At 47.9% G+C, this 20,765-nt stretch overlaps 1 protein-coding gene across 1 annotated transcript in view; it reads left to right on the top strand.

The window, feature by feature from the left end:
* Positions 1-20,765, top strand: part of LOC125441541 (collagen alpha-1(XXVII) chain-like) — a 101,427-nt gene that overhangs the window by 2,634 nt on the left and 78,028 nt on the right. The window contains exons 3-7 of the mRNA XM_048512149.1: positions 1,018-1,071; positions 4,524-4,568; positions 6,424-6,468; positions 10,495-10,548; positions 16,395-16,448. Coding sequence (XP_048368106.1) covers positions 1,018-1,071; positions 4,524-4,568; positions 6,424-6,468; positions 10,495-10,548; positions 16,395-16,448 — 252 coding nt within the window. The remainder of the gene's footprint in view (positions 1-1,017; positions 1,072-4,523; positions 4,569-6,423; positions 6,469-10,494; positions 10,549-16,394; positions 16,449-20,765) is intronic.

Raw genomic sequence — 20,765 nt, 5'->3', positions numbered from 1 at the left:
GGGGGATATGATTGAAGTCTATAAAATTATGCATGGGGTAGAAAATGTTGACAGAGAAATTTTTCTCTCTTTCTCACAATACTAGAACCAGGGGGCATCCATTGAAAGTGCTGGGGGGGGAAGAATTAGGACTAATAAAAGGAAACACTTCTTCACGCAACGTGTGATTGGTGTTTGGAATATGCTGCCACAGGAGGTGGTGATGGCCACTAACCTGGATAGCTTTAAAAGGGGCTTGGACAGATTTATGGAGGAGAAGTCAATCTCTGGCTACCGATCTTGATCCTCCTTGATCTGAGATTGCAAATGCCTTAGCAGACCAGGTGCTCGGGAGCAGCAGCAGCAGCAGCAGCAGAAGGCCATTGCTTTCATCTCCTGCACATGAGCTCCCAAAGGCACCTGGTGGGCCACTGCGAGTAGCAGAGTGCTGGACTAGATGGACTCTGGTCTGATTCAGCAGGCTTGTTCTTATGTTCTTAAGCATGTGCATCAGTTCAGATGTGTGAACACTAAGGTGCCATGCAGGCGCCATTGCGAAGCTTGCAGCTGCTGAGGTTTGCTTTGAACTGTGGCTAACCTCATGTAGGACAATTACGTTGCCCTTCTCTCAGCACAACTTTCCCTGAAAGAACAAACTTCTTCCTGACTTATAAAGCCACACAGGTCAGAGTAAATCAATACGTTGTGCAGCTGGTGGGGAAAAGCCTCCAGTAATATGTACTAGTGGAGGTTCTGTGGCTTGCAAAGTGCTCTTTGATAAGAGACCAAGGCTGTAGCAAATGTATTCCTCTTTTCACTGGTGAAGTAGTGGACGCTTTCAGATTCTTGCAAAACACACTTTGAAGCCCCTTAGCGTTACTCTCTTTCAGAAGGCTAGATCGTTAGATTAAATTGTGGCCATCATTTGCAGCGTTAGGGAGACACCTGCTGTTTGTTGTGCATTTATAATTTTATCCTCTGGCCCTCTTTCTTTATAGAATTATAAATTAATGTATGCACTTTTTTTTCTCCTTTCAGGGTGCTCGAGGCCCAGATGGACCCATAGGTGAGCTGGGGTCCCGAGGTGCCAAGGTGAGCTCTCCAATTCCCCCACAAGAGTGGGATTGGGCATAATCTGAAATTCTTCCATAATGTATTGAGAAAACAGGAACCTGGCACCCACCTACCCACCTACCCATCCATCCACCCACCCACCCACCCATCCATCCATCCATCCATCCATCCATCACCCACCCACCCACCCACCCACCCATCCATCCATCCATCCATCCATCCATCCCTCACCCACCCACCCACCCATCCATCCCCCACCCACCCACCCACCCATCCATCCATCCATCCATCCATCCATCCATCCATCCATCCACCCACCCACCCATCCATCCATCCATCCATCCATCCATCCATCCATCCATCCATCCATCCATCCATCCATCCATCCATCCATCCATCCATCCATCCATCCATCCATCCATCCATCCATCCATCCATCCATCCATCCATCCATCCATCCATCCATCCATCCATCCATCCATCCATCCATCCTGTTCCTTGCATGTGATCGAAAGGAATTGTTTAAGTCTTCTTGAAAGTGGTCTTTTTTATATGGCTTCAAGAATTCTGAAACTGATTTTAGGGGCTGTGGCTATGCAGTTTGTAAGAAAGAGACTGGCAATGGGATTGGTAGCCCAATCCAAAGAGGGCAGGGCTAGAGCTGCAGTGAGAGATGGTGCTACAGTGCCACCCCCAAAAAGATAATCAGCGGTGTGGGTTGAAGGGAAAAAACTCTTCCGTCCTGGGGAAGCCGATTGCTTGGAGTGACTTTCACCACCCTTTTGGGTGACGTAAGCCTGCGCTGCGAGAAAGGGGTGTTCCAAGCCTGAAATTTCACTAGAACTGACTAAAATTGGCTCCACCCCTGGGAATGCCCCCAGACCACCCCCATCGGCATGGACTCCTGTGGTTGAGTGCTGCCAATGTGTGCAGCAGCTTCAGGGTTCGGACAACGTGCACTTGCAGTGCGCCCTGCCGCTGGCATAACAGCCCCTATGCTATCAGTGTCATTAATCAAAATCTTTTGAGCTAAGACAACAAAACTGAGTTAATTCATCAATCAAAAACATGTTGATAGATTTAAACAAGGCTCCAGATCAGGGGTCTGCAACCTGTGACTCTCCAGATGTTCATGGACTACAATTCCCATCAGCCCCTGCCAGCAGGACCAATTGGCCCATTCTCTAAATCAGTGATGGCGAACCTTTATGAGACCAAGTGCCCAAATTGCAACCCAGAACCCACTTAATTATCGCAAAGTGCCAACACGGCAATTTAACCTGAATACTGAGGTTTTAGTTTAGAAAAAACGGTTGGCTCCGAGACATGTGTTACTCAGGAGTAAGTTTGGTGGTAGTTGGTGGCTTTGATTTGAAGCAACTGTGCAACTCTTCCAATGGGTGAATCAGGGCCCTAGGAGGGTTTATTCAGAAGCAAGCCCCATTGCCGGCAACCGAACTTACTCCCAGGTAAAGGATCACGCTTTAGTTCTTCACATGAAAATCAGTGGGGTTTAACAGCGTTCAGCAGGGTTACCTACACTGCTTCCCCAAAACTAGGTCTTGCATTTAATGCCAATAATTGAGCCCAGCAGCCCAGGCCAGCCTAGATGTGTGGGGGGGGGGCACTCTGTTTGCGCGTGCCCACAGAGAGGATTCTGAGTGCCACCTCTGGCACCTGTGCCATAGGTTCGCCACCACTGCTCTAGATCATAGGTGTCAAATCGCGGCCAGATGTTATGGACTACAGTTCTCATCATCCCCTGCCAGCATCATGCTGGCAGAGGATGATGGGAACTGTAGTCTAGAACATCCGGAGGGCCGCGAGTTTGACACCTGTGCTCTAGATTAATTGTGCTGCATATCTTTTTTAAAAAAAAAATTAATACACATATCGCAATTATCTGCATTCCTTTACCCCTTTACGGAAAGGACCTAGAGAATATGGATCCCTGCAGCCTTTTTAACGCATTGACCCCTTTCAGATAAAGTAGTTCTGTTTGATTATCAACAGATGGTAGCGTCAGAATCCGTCCACTGGAATTAGCATCAGAACAAATAGCTAATTTAAGCAAGAAAAGAGGGAGGGTTGTGGTGTGGAGGAGAAGCAAGCAAAGGTCTGGAAGTAATCCTGAAAAACAGGAGGTTTGCATTGCTGCGGGTTGGATTTCCCCTTTCCTGCAGGTCTCAGGCACTCCTCGCTGTTCCATGTTTCCAAGAACGCTTGGCAACATTGGGGAAGATTTCAGGGCTCCTGTTAACCTCTTGGACTGGACAGTGGTAAATTAATTCCAGATGAAGGAACGTTTGTCAGTTTGTAGATAGGGCCGAAGATTGTGAGTCCTTCCTGGGAGTGAGCCTCATTGACTAAAATGGGACTCTCTTCTGCGTAGGCTGACATCGGTCTGCTCCAAGGGAGGGTTGTGGGAGCTGAGAAACAGAATGTCTTGGGCCTTTAAAAACACTGGGCTTTCACAAAACAAAAGCAATTTTAAAAATATATATATCATAGACATAAGTGAGCACACCAGCGTAACTTCAAAAAGCACTGAAGATATAAAGCAATAGTCAAAATGGCCATCTGTAATAAAATCTATAGGCCAAAAGAACTGGGAACTGAAACCACCAGTTGCCTTTAGAATAAATTCAAAGTAGAGAGAACCAGAGGCGTACTGGACCTAAATGGCACCCTGGGGGCATGACCAGCTCCCTGCGCCATCCCTGCCCCCCTCATCCGGCTCCCTTTCCCCCCCCCCCCACCTGGGGAGGACGGGACTCAGGGTCGTGTTGGAAGGCCGACTCCTGGGCTCCTTGGCTGGCCGGCCTGGCGCCGAGCCTGCCCCCCCCGAGCCTCCCTGCAGGCTGTGGGGCAAGGCTCAGCAGCAGGCCGGCCCGGGCAGGCGCTGCAGTGGCAGGCTGGCTCCTGTCCTCTCCAGCCTCCCTTGGGGGAGGGAGCTGGCCTGCAGCGAGCAGCTCAGCCGGCGAGCAGTGCCCTGGCACTAGGGTAGTTGCCGCGCTGCAGGAGAGGCCAGGTGTGAGCACCCAGCCGGTGCCCGGCACCCTTCCCCACGTGACGAAATGGCATGCGCCATTAGCGGTATGCCACTGGAGAGAACTTGATAGATGCCCTGTGGCAATGAGTTCCAAAGTAACGGCAAGCGAGGGATTAACATGGAAGGGGAACTTGGCGAACTTGGCAAGAGTAAGTAATTATTCTGGAGAATGATTCAGAGTTACAGATGTCTTATATGTTTAGATACTCCTTCCTTTTAAAGGCCCCCTGCTGGTGGATAATTAGACGTCCTGGAGAGAGATGCTGTTTTCATTGCAAATGGGATTGCATTCAGCTGGGTGTTCCCTCTCGTCTGCTATTAGTGAGAACTAAAACGTTGACGGAAGAGTCTTTGGGGGCATTTGTGGAAGCCCGTTGGCAAGCTAAATTCCCTCTATTTTTGGTCTTTTTAAAAATAGGGTCAAACCGGCCCCCCAGGCAAGTCGGGACCAGATGGGCTACAGGTATGTTGCTTGTGTGGCGGGTATTGGGAAAGTATATATACATTGGTATCACCAGAAATGTTGTGCAACCGGATGGTTATCACTGTAAAACCATTTCATCACTGTGACTTAGGCCCCTTCCGCACATGCAGAATAATGCACTTTCAATCCACTTTCAATGCACTTTGCAGCTGGATTTCACTGTGCGGAAATCCACTTTTAAACAGGTGTGAAAGTGGATTGGAAGTGCATTATTCTGCATGTGTGGAAGGGGCCTCAGTGTCTTATTTTTGCTTATTCTGGCTGTTTGGAATGTTCTCAGTTATTATTTTAAAATTTTCTTTAAAGATTCGTCCTTGTCCCATCCCTCCCTGGCAAACAAGAAGGTACTTTTTGTGCCAAATTTAGACAATGGTACAGTTGGAAGCTATGCACGGTAATGCTAATTGGTTTCACTAAATTTAAACATGCTATGTGCAGAGCTGTTCATAATCAGGAGGGTCAGCCCTATCCCCCAGTGGTGGGATTCAGCTGGTTCGCACCACTTCGGCAGAACCGGTTGTTAAAATGGTGCTTGTAAACAACCAGTTGTTAAATTATTTGAATCCCACCACCGGAACCAGTTGTTAAATCCCACCACTGGTCAGCCCATTATGGATCAACTCTAACCCCTCCCCCCCATCACATATTCAGTGTTTGCCAAGTTTAGGGAAGTCCAATACAGCTCGTTTCCACCCATAGCCAGCTGCGCACAGTGCTGATTGGCTGATCCTTGTGACGTCACAAGTCCCCTTGCCCCATCCCATAGTTCTTAAAAGTTTTAATACAATGAGTAAAACTTAGAATTAAAAAACCAGACTAAGCGAAAGAAACCATTTAATTCGAGAAACTCACATGGAACATTTTCAAGGATGGGACATGCAGAACAGGCAAAGAGGAAGAAATAATCTAGGATGAATTCAGATCCAAGTACATATCTGTTTTGGGGAGCGAAGGCGGGGGTGAAGCTGAGCCCCACAGATCTGTATGTATGAACTATAGCATAGGTGTCAAACTCGCGGCCCTCCAGATGTTATGGACTACAATTCCCATCATCCCCTGCCAGCTTCATGCTGGCAGGGGATGATGGGAATTGTAGTCCATAACATCTGGAGGGCCGTGAGTTTGACTCCTGTGAACTATAGAATCCCCTTAGCTCTGTTCCATGTAGCTTTCAATCCTTTTCCATTCTCTGGGAATTAAGTCTTACGATCAACCTCTCAAACTTTATGAACTTTGAGAAACTGAATTCTAGCAGGAGAGCGGGAACAGTCATCACTTCAATAATTAAAATTAACTAGAGATTGTGGATTCTGGGGGCGGGGGAGTGCCATTGTCCATGATCCTATGAATTTGTGGCAAAAATGCTTCAAGATTCCCTTGTGTCTGCCAGGCGGGGGTATGAAAGAATTCTTTTCAGGGTCCCTTGGAACACCTCTGCAAGATTTAAGGAATCTCTAGATTTCAGGGATCTTCCATTCAGATTCTGTCGTGTGGCTCATAGTTGGGTGGGTTGTTCTATATATGCAGTTAAAAGGGAGAAGGTTGAAAGTTACTGCCTGAAGGTTTCATATCGGCAGTTTCTATTGCCTTTCCAAAACCTACCCTAAACCCAAATTATACAGGATTCTTTCTTTCCCCTTTCGGTATTTTAAAAAAATTAGCATGGGGTGTCTCTGGGACAAATCTGTCTCTAAGCATTCTTGGGCAAATTCTGTGGAACAGCTGAATTCTTGACTGTACGAAACATGCATGGTTTTTCTTCATGAATTTCCTGACAGCTCTTGAGATGGATTTCCAATGGGTTTCGAACTCATGACTGAAACTGTATTTTCAGGGAAAGACAGGAGAGATGGGAGAGGCGGGACCTCGTGGCTTCCCCGTAAGTTCTTGGTGCTCGTTCTGTTTCACCTGAATGGTTGGTTAGTCATTTATCAAGAATTATTTTTGCACTTAAAATCCTATTCCACAAATAGAATATTAGCATAGATTCTGTGACTCAGCCAGGGTTGGCCAACCTAAGGCGCTCCAGATGTTCGTGGACTACAATTTCCATCAGCCCCTGTCAGCATGACCTGATGGGGCTGATGGGAATTGTAGCCCATGAACATCTGGAGTGCCATAGGTTGGTCATCTCTGAAAACTGAACATATGTTTGCTTTCTCATCCTTCAATAAAGGAAAGGCTGGGACCTTGACCAGAGGTGGGATCCAGCAGGTTCTCACAGGTTCCCGAGAGTAGGCTACTAATTATTTGTGTGTGCCGAGAGGGGGTTACTGATTGGTGATTTTGCCACATGATTTTTGCCTTAGTTATGCCCCTCCTCTCAGCAGTAGCGCGCAGAACTGGAAGCAGTCTAGCAGGAAGTGCACCGTTGTGCGTGGCAGCCTGCGCCTGTGTGCATTCGTTTCCCGCCCAAGGACCGGCTCAGCGGCTGCGTCCTTGCCACAGCCCCACCCAGGAATGCCCCGCCCCGGAATGCCCGACCACGCCCCCAGAACGCCCCGCCCAGCCCCATTGGCACTACGCCACAGTTTGAATCCCACCACCATGGGAACCTGTTACTAAAATTTTTGGATCCCACCACTGACCTTGACTCAGGTGGACGAGCACCTGCTTTGCCTGGAGACAGTTCCCAGCCTTAGACTCTGGAATATCCAAGGTAGCAAGGCTTTCTCTACTGAAGATCCTGGGGAGCTGCTGTTGGTCAATATACTTGAAGCTAAACTATGTGCACCAATAGCATGACTCGGTGTAAGGCTTCCTATGTTTGCATGGATAAAACCCTACTTTTAATCCTTGGCACATCCAGTGGAAAGATCTTGGGCAGCAGGTGCTTTTGGTTCCCGAAGATCAGGGAAGGCAGTAGATGGGCTAAAGATATGATGCTACATCACTTGACATACCGGTAAATCATAGAGTTAGAAGAGACCACAAGGGCCATCAAGTCCAACCCCCTGCCATGCAGGAACGTACAATCAAAGCACTCCTGACGTACGATCATCCAGCCACCGTTTAAAAACCTCCAAAGAAGGAGCACCACTTTCCAAGGCAGTGAATTCCACTGTCGAACACCCCTGATGCTCTGGAAGTTTTTCCTGATGTTTAGGTGGAATCTCTTTTCCTGCACCTTGAACCCATTGCTCTGTGTCCTGGTTTCTGAGGCCGCAGAAAGCAAGCTTGCTCCCTGTTCGACATAACGTCCCTTCAAATGTTTACACACAGCTATCATGTCCCCCCCTTGACTACACATTAGTGGGTAAGGAACCAGTATACTGAAATCTCTGAGGGATCTCAGATAGCAGGACAGTGAAAGACCTTTGTCTGAGACTTTGGACAGTCAGAGCTGGTGATAACTGAACTAGATAGACCAGGGGTCTTCAAACTATGGCCCTCCAGATGTTCATAGACTACAATTCCCATGAGTCCTACCATTTGGCCATGCTGGCAGGGGTTGATGGGAATTGTAGTCCATGAACATCTGGAGAGCCGCAGGTTCCCTACCCCTGGTCTATCCCAACACCTACGTTTTAAGGGCCAAACAGCTAGGCTTTTTCAGCAAAACCTGGACTAGACTCATTAAAAAAACATCTCAGGCAGTTTGTCCCTTTAACTGGAGGTTTAATACTTGAAGATCTCTGTATGCTGTCCCCCAGAGAGATTCTGCAAACCTTAAAAAGCAGACTTTTAGAACAGGAATACCATATCTTGTTGGGGCAAGCAAATAAATCATGCTCACCCCTTTCTGTCGGAATAGTACCAGAACAGGGGCACTTAGCCAAATATCTTGAACTGTTAACTGAACCCCAACAGAGATGGATTATTACAAGGGCCAGATGCAATACTTTTCCATCGGCCATTACAAAGGGTCGCTACCTATCTATCCCTCTCCAGGATCGGGTCTGTCCACACTGTAAAAACCAAGTGGAGACTCTTGCTCACATTATACTCGACTGTCCGAGATATGTGGGCATTAGGAATTTCTCTCCTGGGCTGGTCTTAGACAAATCTGAAAGAGACTCTGACAACTCTGTTGTGGAGCTTTTGTTAAATAACACAGAGGCCATGCTCTTGGAAAAAGTAGCAAAATTTCTTTTACAAGTGACAGAATTTTCTAAGTAACGTCCAATGCTAGAGTTTACAACCCCGGAGAGAACTAGGCCTTAGTCAAGATCTCCTTTGGACCTTCCAAGCCCTACATGGTTAACATCTTTTCGTATCCCTAGTCACGCTCGCTATTTGGGCAAATTAGGGTAACAGGCTTTCCCAGGCTTTTAAGGATCAAATGATTTGAAAATAAGGAGGAACTGGATGGTCGGCACACTTAATCCTGCTTGGGCACAGGAGTGTTGACATATTATCATTTGGCACAAGTCAAGTGCTCTGCTTGATCTCTCATGGGGAATACGAAGAATGAGCAGCTGGGAATGGTCGGCCAGGGAGCAGGCCAGGCAAGTGGAAGGGAGAGGAAGGACCATCATTTGTTAGGCGGAGAAGGAGCGAGAGAATGCAGACTTACTCCTTACCATCGACCCCTTGATGCCTGGTGGTCCCGGCAGTCCGACAGTCCCCCGATCTCCCTATGGGAGGCAATGGCACAAAAAAAGCAGAGTTAGCTGTCCTATCAACAAGCAACAAGCATCTGGACATGGTCCACCCACCCTAGTGGAGGGAGGAGAGGGGGTGAGGGGTGGCATGCAAGGGAAGGGAAGGGATGGGAGGGGGCCCAGCATCTGGACATGGTCCACCCACCCTAGTGGAGGGCGGAGAGGGGTGAGGGGTGGCATGCAAGGGAAGGGAAGGGAGGGGGCCCAGCATCTGGACATGGTCCACCCACCCTAGTGGAGGGCAGAGAGGGGGTGAGGGGTGGCATGCAAGGGAAGGGAAAGGAAGGGAGGGGAGGGGGCCCAGCATCTGGACATGGTCCACCCACCCTAGTGGAGGGAGGAGAGGGGTGAGGGGTGGCATGCAAGGGAAGGGAAGGGAGGGGGTCCAGCATCTGGACATGGTCCACCCACCCTAGTGGAGGGAGGAGAGGGGGTGAGGGGTGGCATGCAAGGGAGGGAAGGAGGACTGGACAATGATGTTGTTTTAATATTATGAGATGCCTCAGTGATTTTGTTTTAATTCAGCTTTCATCCATGTATAAATTTTATCTCATAAACTGCCTATAAGGGCTAGATTAGCAAGGAAAGGTATAAATAGATAAATACATGGGGTGGGGGAGTTATGGTGGTGCTGAAGAAATGGGAAGAATCTCTTACAAGTTGGCACACTATTAAAAGAAAAGCAATCTCAACAATGCTTGAATCTTGCCAACCGTCAGACCTGTTGTGCTCTCGAATTTGTTTCAAGAAACAGTTCTGGTCACAGATGAGAGCCACGTAAATAAATATATACTAAGCACAATCCAAGTCAACGTGAAGCATGTTTTAGCTCAGGGGTAGGGAACCTGCGGCTCTCCAGATGTTCAGGAACTACAATTCCCATCAGCCTCTGTCAGCATGGCCAATTGGCCATGCTGGTAGGGGCTGCTGGGAATTGTAGTTCCTGAACATCTGGAGAGCCGCAGGTTCCCTACCCCTGGACTAGATGGACTCTGGTCTGATCCAGCAGGCTAGTTCTTATGTTCTTATGACTTCCAAATACTTTGCGTAATACATTTTTGCTGTCGTATATTGTGTGTTTTTTTCGAGATGGGACAGGCATATCCTTAATGCATCCGTTTAAAATGTCATCCGTTCTGTTACATTTTTCCCCGCAGTGGGTGCATTCCCCCTCCCGGTGCTTTTGAGCCGTGTGGCTTTTTATCTAAAGTATTTGCGAGATGCCAGGGATATTCTAGGAGGGATCAAAAGTCACATACCATGCTGGCCCTCTGACTCACTGTTGTCTCATTTCAATGCAGGGTATCCAAGGACCCTCGGGACCCCAAGGAGCGAAAGGGCCTCCAGGAGACCTGGCAAGTACCTCACCCAGCCTTCTCAGTCCCTAGTCTTCATCTCCCTCCCTCTTTGCTTCTTTTTCCCAGTACTAAGTTATCTCTCTTTTCCAAACAATTCACATTCAAGGAGGGGCGATTCCTGCTATTTCGCTCTTTGAGGATGTAGGTTGCTATCCTCTGAGTGAAACCAGGGCAGTAGCAAAGAAGCGCTGTGGAACGGTATGGTGCCCCTTAATCACAGTCTTGGTCTTCCCGTAGAGCTGCTGGAAGCGGGATTACTCAGATGTTTGTTTCGCATTCACCTCCTGTGTAGGAATGAGGAGATTTTCCTTGTGCCATACTTTTATTGTCCTGGAATTTAATGCTGCATTCCATTTCCCTTGACTTCCATTTCCCTTAATTCTTACTTAATTGGGAGCATATCTGAAATGAATTCCGCCACTGGAACATCCACAGTTGGCCGGAAGTTCAGCATCATCATTTAATTTGCATCATTCACTGATTGATAATGTGCTGCCAATAAAAAGAAGCATAGGCGTGCAGTGGCGTAGCAGCATAGGAGCAGCAGTGGGGTAGGAGGTTAAGAGCTCGTGTATCTAATCTGGAGGAACCGGGTTTGATTCCCAGCTCTGCCACCTGAGCTGTGGAGGCTTATCTGGGGAATTCAGATTAGCCTGTGCACTCCCACACACGCCAGCTGGGTGACCTTGGGCTAGTCACAGCTTCTCGGAGCTCTCTGAGCCCCATCTACCTCACAGGGTGTTTGTTGTGAGGGGGGAAAGGCAAGGAGGTTGTAAGCCCCTTTGAGTCTCCTACAGGAGAGAAAGGGGGGATATAAATCCAAACTCTTCTTCTTCTTTTCTGTAGTTTTGTTAGTGGTCGTGCCCATGTGTGTTGGTAAAATACTGCACAGAAAGGATTTTGAGGTTGTCGTACATACTGTGGCACAAAGATTGCTTTCGAGCTGTATTTTGTGTCTTTTTTTTCGTGCTTAATTTTCTCCAAAATTGTGCGGGGGCGGGAGAAGAAAAAAGGAAAAATATCCTTAACGTGTTAGTTTCATTTTGGAAACAAGACCAGGTTATTTGGAGTGCCAAAATCCTGGGGAAAAAATATCCAGATGTTGTAAATTATGGAAGCATCCCTGATCAGATCTTAATTTCCTTTTACAAGATCACCACAAAATAGTTTTTTAAAAAATATGGAAACACAGCATCCATTAAAGCAGAGTGGCGTAGTGGTTAAGAGTAGGTGTATTCTAATGTGGAGAAACCGGATTTGGTTCCCTGCCCTGCCGCCTGAGCTGTGGAGGCTTATCTGGGGAATTCAGATTAGCCTATGCACTCCAACACACGCCAGTTGGGTGGCCTTGGGCTAGTCACAGTTCTTCTGAGCTCTCTCAGCCCCATCTACCACACAGGGTGTTTGTTGTGAGGGGGGAAGGGAAAGGAGTTTGTAAGCCCCTTTGAGCAAGGTGACCAGACGTCCCGCTTTTGGTGGGACAGTCCCACCTTAAACCAATTTGTCCCGCGTCCCGCAGGTTTTTTCTACTGTCCCGATTTTTGGAAGGCTGCTGCACTGCCTTCTGGGGCACTCCCCTTTTCCCGCCCTGTGTCCCAGTTTAAAAAGGTGACAATCTGGTCACCTTACCTTGAGTCTCCTTGCAGGAAAGGGGGAATATAAATCCAACTCTTCTTCTTCTTAAAGGGAAGATCCAAATGGCTAAGATACTTCCACATAATCAGGAGAGGTAAAATTTTATTATTCTCATGGTCCTCAATGTTTTGGTTGATACTGAAGTATCATTTTTCTTCTCATAACCTGATACTCAATCTGTCGATAGCATCCATGAGAGGGCAAGCCAAGCCCGACAAGCTTGTAGAGAAAAGGGTGTGATGTTGCACTTAAATTGGATTTGGAGCGGGGAGACCCGACTTCAGGTCTCTGCTGTGTCCTGAAAGTTATGGAATGACCACAAACGAGTCACTCTCGCGGGATTATTGTAAGGATAAAATGTTCCAAGGAGAGCCTGGTGTGCTTCTCTGAGCTTTTTCAAGACAGGTGAGATAAAAAATGCCTGGATAGGAATGACAGCCTGGGCGTGGCGACTCCCGACTGGGGGATCACCTTGCTTCTGTCCCCCCCCCCCTCTGCCTCTACCAGCTTCCCAGGGGTTGTGCAAGCTTCGAAGGAAGAGAGGAGGTCTCATGTGCTGCCCCTCTCTCCTGGCATGGGAGGTTCCTCAGCACTAGGAACAGCCACCAGCATTCTTCTCGTTGGCTTTTCCACCTCTTCCTTTTATCCATCTCTTCCTGTCTCCCCTTGCCTTGCCTCCAATCTGGGCCTTGGGACTGGGTCCTGTCCCTGCCTGTCCTGTGTTTAGCCCCACCTCCTCCATAACTGTCCCCTGACCATTGCTGGGCTAACATGCTGACACGCCCCATCTGGTTCAGCCTCAGCATGCTTGCTTCCTCCTGCAGCCTTGTTGCCCTAATTCTGCAGCTGCCGCCACCACCGCCAGCTTCCAGGTTGTCCCTGCCTTGCCACACATGACTCTGCCCATTGTTGCCTGCCCTCCTAGGTGGAGCTGCCCCTGTCCTCCTGCTGCGGGGGGAAGCAGGGACCTCAGTACCACGGTCCCCACTTGTGGATGTGGCATGAAGGGAGCGCTTGGAGCAGCTTGTCTCAGGCAGTAGGCATGGCAACGGTGGCAGCCACAGCCGGTGGCATGAGGGAAGGGCTCGGAGCAGTTTGGTCGATTCCGCACTTGAGTTATCGACCTAAGTTCACTACAAGCCGCAAGCCGACCTAAGTGTTCCGTTCGATTACAACCACTGGGATCGACGGTAAGCTTGTACCAGCCGCCTCCCCGTAACGGTCAAATTTCCGACTCCAGTTGGGAACTACTACTTTTCAGGTGGAACCACGCTTCGAACTCAGCCTCGATCTCCAGTAGCAAGCGCGGAATCTCTCTGGTGCCAGGAGTCCCCATTCAGCCAATCACAGCTGAGTGTTTCTTCTAGCATAGCGTACAGCTGGCTAATCAAAAAAAATGCCTCCTTCGTCTCTCTCCATTCCTGTGGCAAGTTTTTAAATAACGTGTGTGGGGATAGACGAACATGGCCGTCAGAGAACAGTAGCCAATCGGAACGGAGCGCTTAAGAGGCTCAGTGGATGATTCTGCCCTCCTCGAGCTGGATCAAGTTTCTGGTTCGGCAGTGGGGAATATACAGCAATGGCAATTCGACTCCAGAGGTCAGTACCCTTCTCAGGGAACTGGGTCGAACCTATTTTACTCGTGTGCGGAATCACCCTTTGTCTCAGGCAGTAGGCATGGCAACGGTGGCAGCCACGGCCGGTGGCGTGAGGGGAGGGCTCGGAGCAGCTTGTCTCAGGCAGTAGGCATGGCAACGGTGGCAGCCACGGCTACAACAGGAGTTGATCCTTCCTACTTCTTTGACCCCAAAAGAGGAGAAATGTGCAGCCCAAGACAGGAGGGTGACCATATAGGTACCTACACAGACAACAGTCAGGAAGATTTGGGAGCATGCCCTTCACTCAGTAAACGATTTCTGAGATTGATATTGGAAAGGGGATTTCCACCAGCAGTCGTATATCCATCCTCTTGAATAACAGAAGTTGTGTTTGTGTGTATGCATGTCATGAAATACTACAACAACATGACGTAGAACCAGAAAACCACTGCAGTACCAGGAAGACCATGAAACCCACCCCCAGATCCGATAAAACCATCAGCTTGCGGCTCGTCTGGTTCAGCGGTCGCCTGTCCAAACGCACAAAAGTCTGAAGCTTCTTTTTCAAGGGTGATGACAGGCTCTGGCACATCTGCTTGGGAAGGGAAGCTCTGTTAGAACAGCCAGGGACAGAACAAGACTAGAAAAGCCTTTATTAGCTGGGGCTTGGAACACTTAAGAGATGGCCTCTTCCACCGCCTGGAGATGGTTTGCTGGCAGTTTCCCCTGTGTTCTGACTGGTGGCCACTTTCATACTTTCTATGATGATGAAGAAGATTTTGGATTTATATCCCCCCTTTCTCTCCTGTAGGAGACTCAAAGGGGCTTACAATCTCCTTTCCCTCCCCCCCTTTCTCAACAAACACCCTATGAGGTAGGTGGGGCTCTGAGAGAGCTCAGAAGAACTGTCACTAGCCCAGGGGTCTGCAACCTGCGGCTCTCCAGATATTCATGGACTACAATTCCCATCAGCCCCTGCCACCATGGCCAATTGGCTATGCTGGCAGGGGCTGATGGGATTTGTAGTCCATGAACATCTGGAGAGCCACAGGTTGCAGACCTAGGGACTAGCCCAAGGTCACCCAACTGGCGTGTGTGGGAGTGTACAGCCTGGTCTGAATTCCCCAGATAAGCCTCCACAACTCAAGCGGCAGAGCGGGGAATCAAACCCGGTTCGTCCAGATTAGAGTGCACCTGCTTTTAACTACTATACCACTGCTGCTCCATGACCTCCTGACTGCAAAGCCCAGTTACCACCTGGATTTGGAACCTGACAGTTGTGAAATGGGCCTTAAATATGTGCCTGTCACTTGGTGAAAGAAGGTTCATGAAGCTAAGATGCTGGGAGATCTTTTTTCCTTTCTTTGGCCCCTTCCGCACATGCAAAATAATGTGTTTTCAAACCACTTTCACAACTGTTTGCAAGTGGATTTTGCCATTCCACACAGCTTCAAAGAGCACTGAAAGCAGCTTGAAAGTGCATTATTCTGCATGTGCGGAATGAGCCAAAGATAACCACAGCACATGCCCGGGGGGAGAGGTTTGAATGAGTTAAACTGTCTGGGTTTGGGGAGTTAAGCCCTGCCTTCTTTTTCCATCGAATCCTATCGGATCAGGGGCTTCACAAAGCTGCAATTCACTTTCTGCAATGCTGAGAAAATCTGTCCATTGATCTTCTGGTCTTCTCTACCTTAATTCTAAAAGACTGATTGCTTGTAGATAGTGGGTTGCTGGTCCGGTATGGTTTGATCTTCCACCTCCTGTTTATTGAGATGATTTTATTGTGTTTGTACATTTTTGAACCACTGCGTTTTGGGAAATGTTGAAAAATGCCCTGCTCCAAATCTAACATCTTCCTCTCATTAAGCACAAGTATGTGGATAAAGTCCATACAAGTGTGACAGGTTCCCTGAAGGCTTAACTGGAATTTACACAAGGTACACATACAAGACCCCAATGCCATATTTTAAACAAAGAAAAAGAATGTATTGTCGAAGGCTTTCATGGCCGGATTCAACTGGTTCTGGTGGGTTTTCCGGGCTGTGTGGCCGTGGTCTGGTGGATCTTGTTCCTAACGTTTCACCTGCATCTATGGCTGGCATCTTCAGAGGTGTATCACGGAGGGAAGTCTGTTATACACTACAGACTTCCCTCTGTGATACACCTCTGAAGAGCCCACCCACAGATGCAGGCAAAAAGTTGGGAACAAGATCCACCAGACCACGGCCACACAGCCTGGAAAACCCACCAGAACCAAAAGAAAAAGAAGCTTGGAAAAGTTGATACTTGGAATAAATAACCAGTGGAGGGACAGAGTGGTTAACCCTATTGTCACCTGTGTCTGCAGAAGTCCTGTAGAAAGAAACCACAAAACAGAGAATTAAGTCACAACATTTGTAGTCAGAGGATGTGCTGATTACAATAGTGGAGCCCCTACAGTTAGGGGCAGTGTACCTCTGAATGTACCTCTGGCTTTCGTGGCCTTGTTGAGGATTTTCTTGGAAGTAGCTACTGGCTAGTTTAAGGAGAAGAGCGACTACTTAGATGGACCTTTGGTCTTATCCAGTAAGACCCTTCTCATGTTCTGTACTTTGTGTGTCTGTCTTTCAGGGGCCTCAGGGAGCTCGAGGTCAAGCTGGTCCTCTGGGAGAAATTGGACATAAGGTGGAGTATGACTTTGTTCCTCTGAGTTTCATTTTTGCAATGATACAGGTTTATCTGTTGCTGCAACCGTTTCACTCAAAACAAACAATCCAGATAGTGCAAAAACTAAAAGGCAGTAAAAAGTAAAAGTGCAAAAACAAAGGCAGCCAACTAAATACAGAGCACAACATCCTGGCTGTATAGTGATAACAAACTATTAACAAGTAAAAATATGTATTTAAATCACATGAGTCAACACAGTGAATACAGATGCGGCAAAGCTGGCAACATGCAAACCCTTCCCAGTACAAAAAGTAGGGAAGGTGCAGCAGAGATGAATTCCCCACACCTTTTAATATCCCCAAGGCAAGGAAACCACTCACTGATGAGGTTTTTCTGACTTTCCCCACTTATTTCCTGTCAGGGATGGAGGTGCATCATGAATGGTAGCATTTGGTGACAAGAGGCACTTTCCCCCAGCCCTCTTAACTCCCAGAAGGTGAAGAAAGCCTGTTGTTTTTAAAACTTCCTTGGCAAATCCCTTTTATAAGGCATACCAAAATAATAATACTAAGGCTGAGATATAAAACTTTTTTATTTAACAAGAGTAGAGATGGGAATGGAAGATGAATAACTTGGAGAAAGGAATGAATAAAAAAGGAGAAATACATATTTACAAAAGAGTTTGGCGGAGAATCCATATATGGTTGTTGGCACAGCACAGACTTAATAATACTTGTTCAGTTTCAGTCCTCAATTACAGTTCAGCTTAGATGTTATTCAGTTTCTTAGATGTTTCACAGTTTGTACAGTTCCTTAAGCTTAGATGTTCTGGCTAATGGCTTTGAAATTATTTAAATGTGGCGTGGTGGAACCAACAAGGCAGTTCTCCTAACTTGGGCAATTTTCAACATTACATTTTTAGAGAGTCAATTGAAGAAGGTGAATCATGAGCCAGGAAATACCCAGCCTGAAATCTCAGCTTGGCTATAAGTTTCCCTGGGTGGCTTTTGGCAAGCCTTGTGCAGTGTTGCCATAATCTTCGGGGATGGGGGTGTGTGTGTCCCATCTCACCAACCAAAGATCACCTTGTGTACTGGAATGGATTGTCCACCAGCAATCCAAGGAGCAGGCTACTTTGGGATGGATAATCCCTCCTGACACAACATTGATGCATGCACTTGCTTCAAATATAACTTCCAGAATTCCTTGCATGTGTGGAAAACTGCTGCTCAAAATGGCTCTGATGTCTTTGTACTGAGGCATTTCTTACATAATTTGTGCATTTCTACTTTTTCAATCAAAACAGACAAATCAAAATGGTTAATACCCGAGAAATATGAATGTGAAAAATACCTTGCCTGTTCCTTTGAAGCCCACTTGGCTTTGGGGTGGTAACAATATGTCAGAAATTGTCCCTGTAACCCAAAGTTGACTTAGTACAGTAATTACTTTAAAGTGAGGTCCAAGTTCTCGACCTGTGTTTGGACTGTGCCGTTTCTGGGAGGATACTCACATATGTCCTCCCTTTGCCCCTCTCCCATCCCTACACACAGGAAGGCAGCTGTAAACTAAGTGTGCCTTAAATGCCAGTTTTCTGTGTGGAGGAAATTTTTGGTTATATCTTGCTGAAGGTCACAGCACTTTCTACATCAAAGATGTGTGATGAGATTCCCCTGACACATCTTTCAGCATTCAAAGGCTACCACCATGTGTGTGTGTAAGTAATGCTACAGAATGATGCCACTGAGGACCAGATGGGTTACTGTTTTCCTCTGTGCTGTTTCTCCCGTAAAAACAGCTTAAGTAGGAATTGTTTCTGGTGAGACCCCTTGCGCAAGCCCTTCTTCTGGGGTTAATAGCAGTTTAGGATTATTTTTACTGGGGAAATGGAGAAATGAATTAATGTTTACCAGGCCAGCCCTATAGTGCCAGTTGTCTTATGCTGCCTTATGCTGAGTCATACTGTTGGACCAGCTGTTCCCAGTATTGCCTACTCAGACTGGCAGCAGTTCCCCACAGCTTCAGGGTTGATCCACATGTGGCCACCACAAGGACTTTGAATCACATGTTCACTGGGAGTTTATACTTCCTAGGACCGTGGTGGCGAACCTTTGGCACTCCAGATGTTATGGACTACAATTCCCATCACGGTCCTAGGAACACGCGGCCAATTTTCCCATTGCAACTATGGGACGTGTACAGCAGGGACTTTGACCTTCTCCTGAGAGAGAGGGTGTCATTGGCCAAGGTCACCCAACATGCTTCATGGAGAATGCGGATTCGATTTAGGTCTCCCCAATACTGGACCAACCACGATGCCATATTGGCAATAACAGCATGTGGGAAGGAGAGGCCGAGATAGAAATTCCCTTGAATGGAACCCCAGCAGAATTTGGCAACGTAGCTACCTGTTCCCTCTTTCGTACCCAGGAATTCTGGGAAATGTAGGCAGCTACCCTCTTTGTGTGGGACTCACTGGTGCATTGTGCAGATACATTACTCACCTAATTTTGTAGCACAGGCCGTTTCCACACGGGCAGAAAATGACGGCCTGGAGACGGTAAAAACGCCGTCTCCAGGCCGCCATTCGCACGGGGGGCGCAGCTGCAGCGCAGCCGCGCCGCCCTCGCTCCGCCCGGCTGGCCCGCAGCCAGCGTATTCCCAGAACGCTGGGAAGCGTTCTTTTTGGGAATACGCCGCCGTGAAGCCGCTGCCGAGCGAACGGCAGCGGCTTCACGCCGCCTCCCGCACCCGGCACTTACCTTGTCCCTGGGCCTCCGGCGCATCGCCGAGGCCTGGGGACACGCCCCCTGGCCTGCGCCGCTCGAGCAGGCGCGCAGGGCCAGGGGGCGTGTCCCCAGGCCTCGGCGACGTGCCGGAGGCCCAGGGACACGCCGGGTTGGCCGGGCGCCAGCGCTCCGCGGCGCCGGCGTCCCGCCTCTTCCCAGGACCGTCCGTGCGAACGGTCCCAGTGTCTTCAGGTCGGCGCGAAATGCGCCGACCCAGCCGTTTCCGCCGCCGTGCGGAAACGGCCACAGTGACTGCGGCTAATTTGCTGCTTCTGTCTTCACACAGCTCTGTCTAGATAGTGACGCTTTCTGCTCTCTACCCAAATTTTGCTGCACAAGTAAAAAAAAACCCTCACAGGAAATACCTTTACTGAGGAATGCATTTCCTTCCATATTCCCCATGATTATAATGCAAAAACAGCAGGCCACAGCAGTCTAGCAGGAATGCTTGCTGGGTTCTCAGCTATGAAGACAGAGGACGATAAGATTTAGTATTCAGAAGTTCCATCATTTATTTATTTTTTTAAATCATAGGGTCCTTTTTGTTGTTAGTTTATTTAGAGAGCTTTATACTCCATCTTGCTATGTGAAGAAAATTGAGAGCTTGAACTTAAAAACTAGTCACATTCTTGGCTTTTAACTAGGCTTGGTCAGTACCCTAGAAATTCTGTAAAATTTGGATTCATATTTATTCGGGCATAAAATTATCTGTATTCCCAAATAAGACAAATAACGTATTCGGATATACCCGAATATTTGAGTATACCTGAAAAATTCAGATCCGTCTGATTTTTTAATTTTTTTGGATTTTTTGCGTTTTGGCCTGCAGGGAGCACTTGTTGAAAGCTAGCAGCTCCAATATTTCAGGGTATCATCCAGAGACTCTTCTGATGATACTACCCAGATTTGGTGAAGTTTGGTTCAGGGGGGCCAAAGTTATGAACCCCCAAAGGAGGTGCTCCCAACCCCCATTGTTTCCAATGGGAGCTAACAGGAGATGGGGGCTACCCCTTTGAGGGTCCATAACTTTGGCTCCCCTGAACCAAACCTCACCAAACGTGGCTGGTATCATCAAGAGCATCTCTGAATGATATTCTGAAATTGTGGTGCCGCTAGCTTTAAAAAATGCACCCTTTTCAGGCCAAAATGTGAAAAAACACCCCCAAAGCCTGAATACCTTGCATTTGGATTCGTTCATATTCGGGCAAGACATGTTTGGCCAATTTTTGCCCGAATATGCCTGAATTCAACCAGATTCAGGCCAAATCCAGTATTTGCTCCACCCAAATCTCCAAGCCTACTTTTAACGCTCCGCAGGACGAGCTAAAGTAGAGTTGAGGGATAAACATACAACAGAGCAGTGCCTTCAACCGTGTGATTGTGGAGGGGCATTCTTGATCAGTGATCTTTGCTAAGAGAATTAGGGTGAATGTACAGGATCGTGCAAAGCTCCTTCTTCCAAGTCAAACAATTGGATTGTTGAGGTCAGTATTGGTTAATTCCACACAGGCCAAAAGTCACAAGTGTAGATCACTATGTAGAAGAA

This window comes from Sphaerodactylus townsendi, linkage group LG12 (genome assembly GCF_021028975.2).
Source record: "Sphaerodactylus townsendi isolate TG3544 linkage group LG12, MPM_Stown_v2.3, whole genome shotgun sequence".
Lineage (NCBI taxonomy): Eukaryota > Metazoa > Chordata > Lepidosauria > Squamata > Sphaerodactylidae > Sphaerodactylus > Sphaerodactylus townsendi.
Note: the sequence above shows the minus strand (reverse complement) of the source record. Positions and strands in the feature narration are given on the sequence as shown.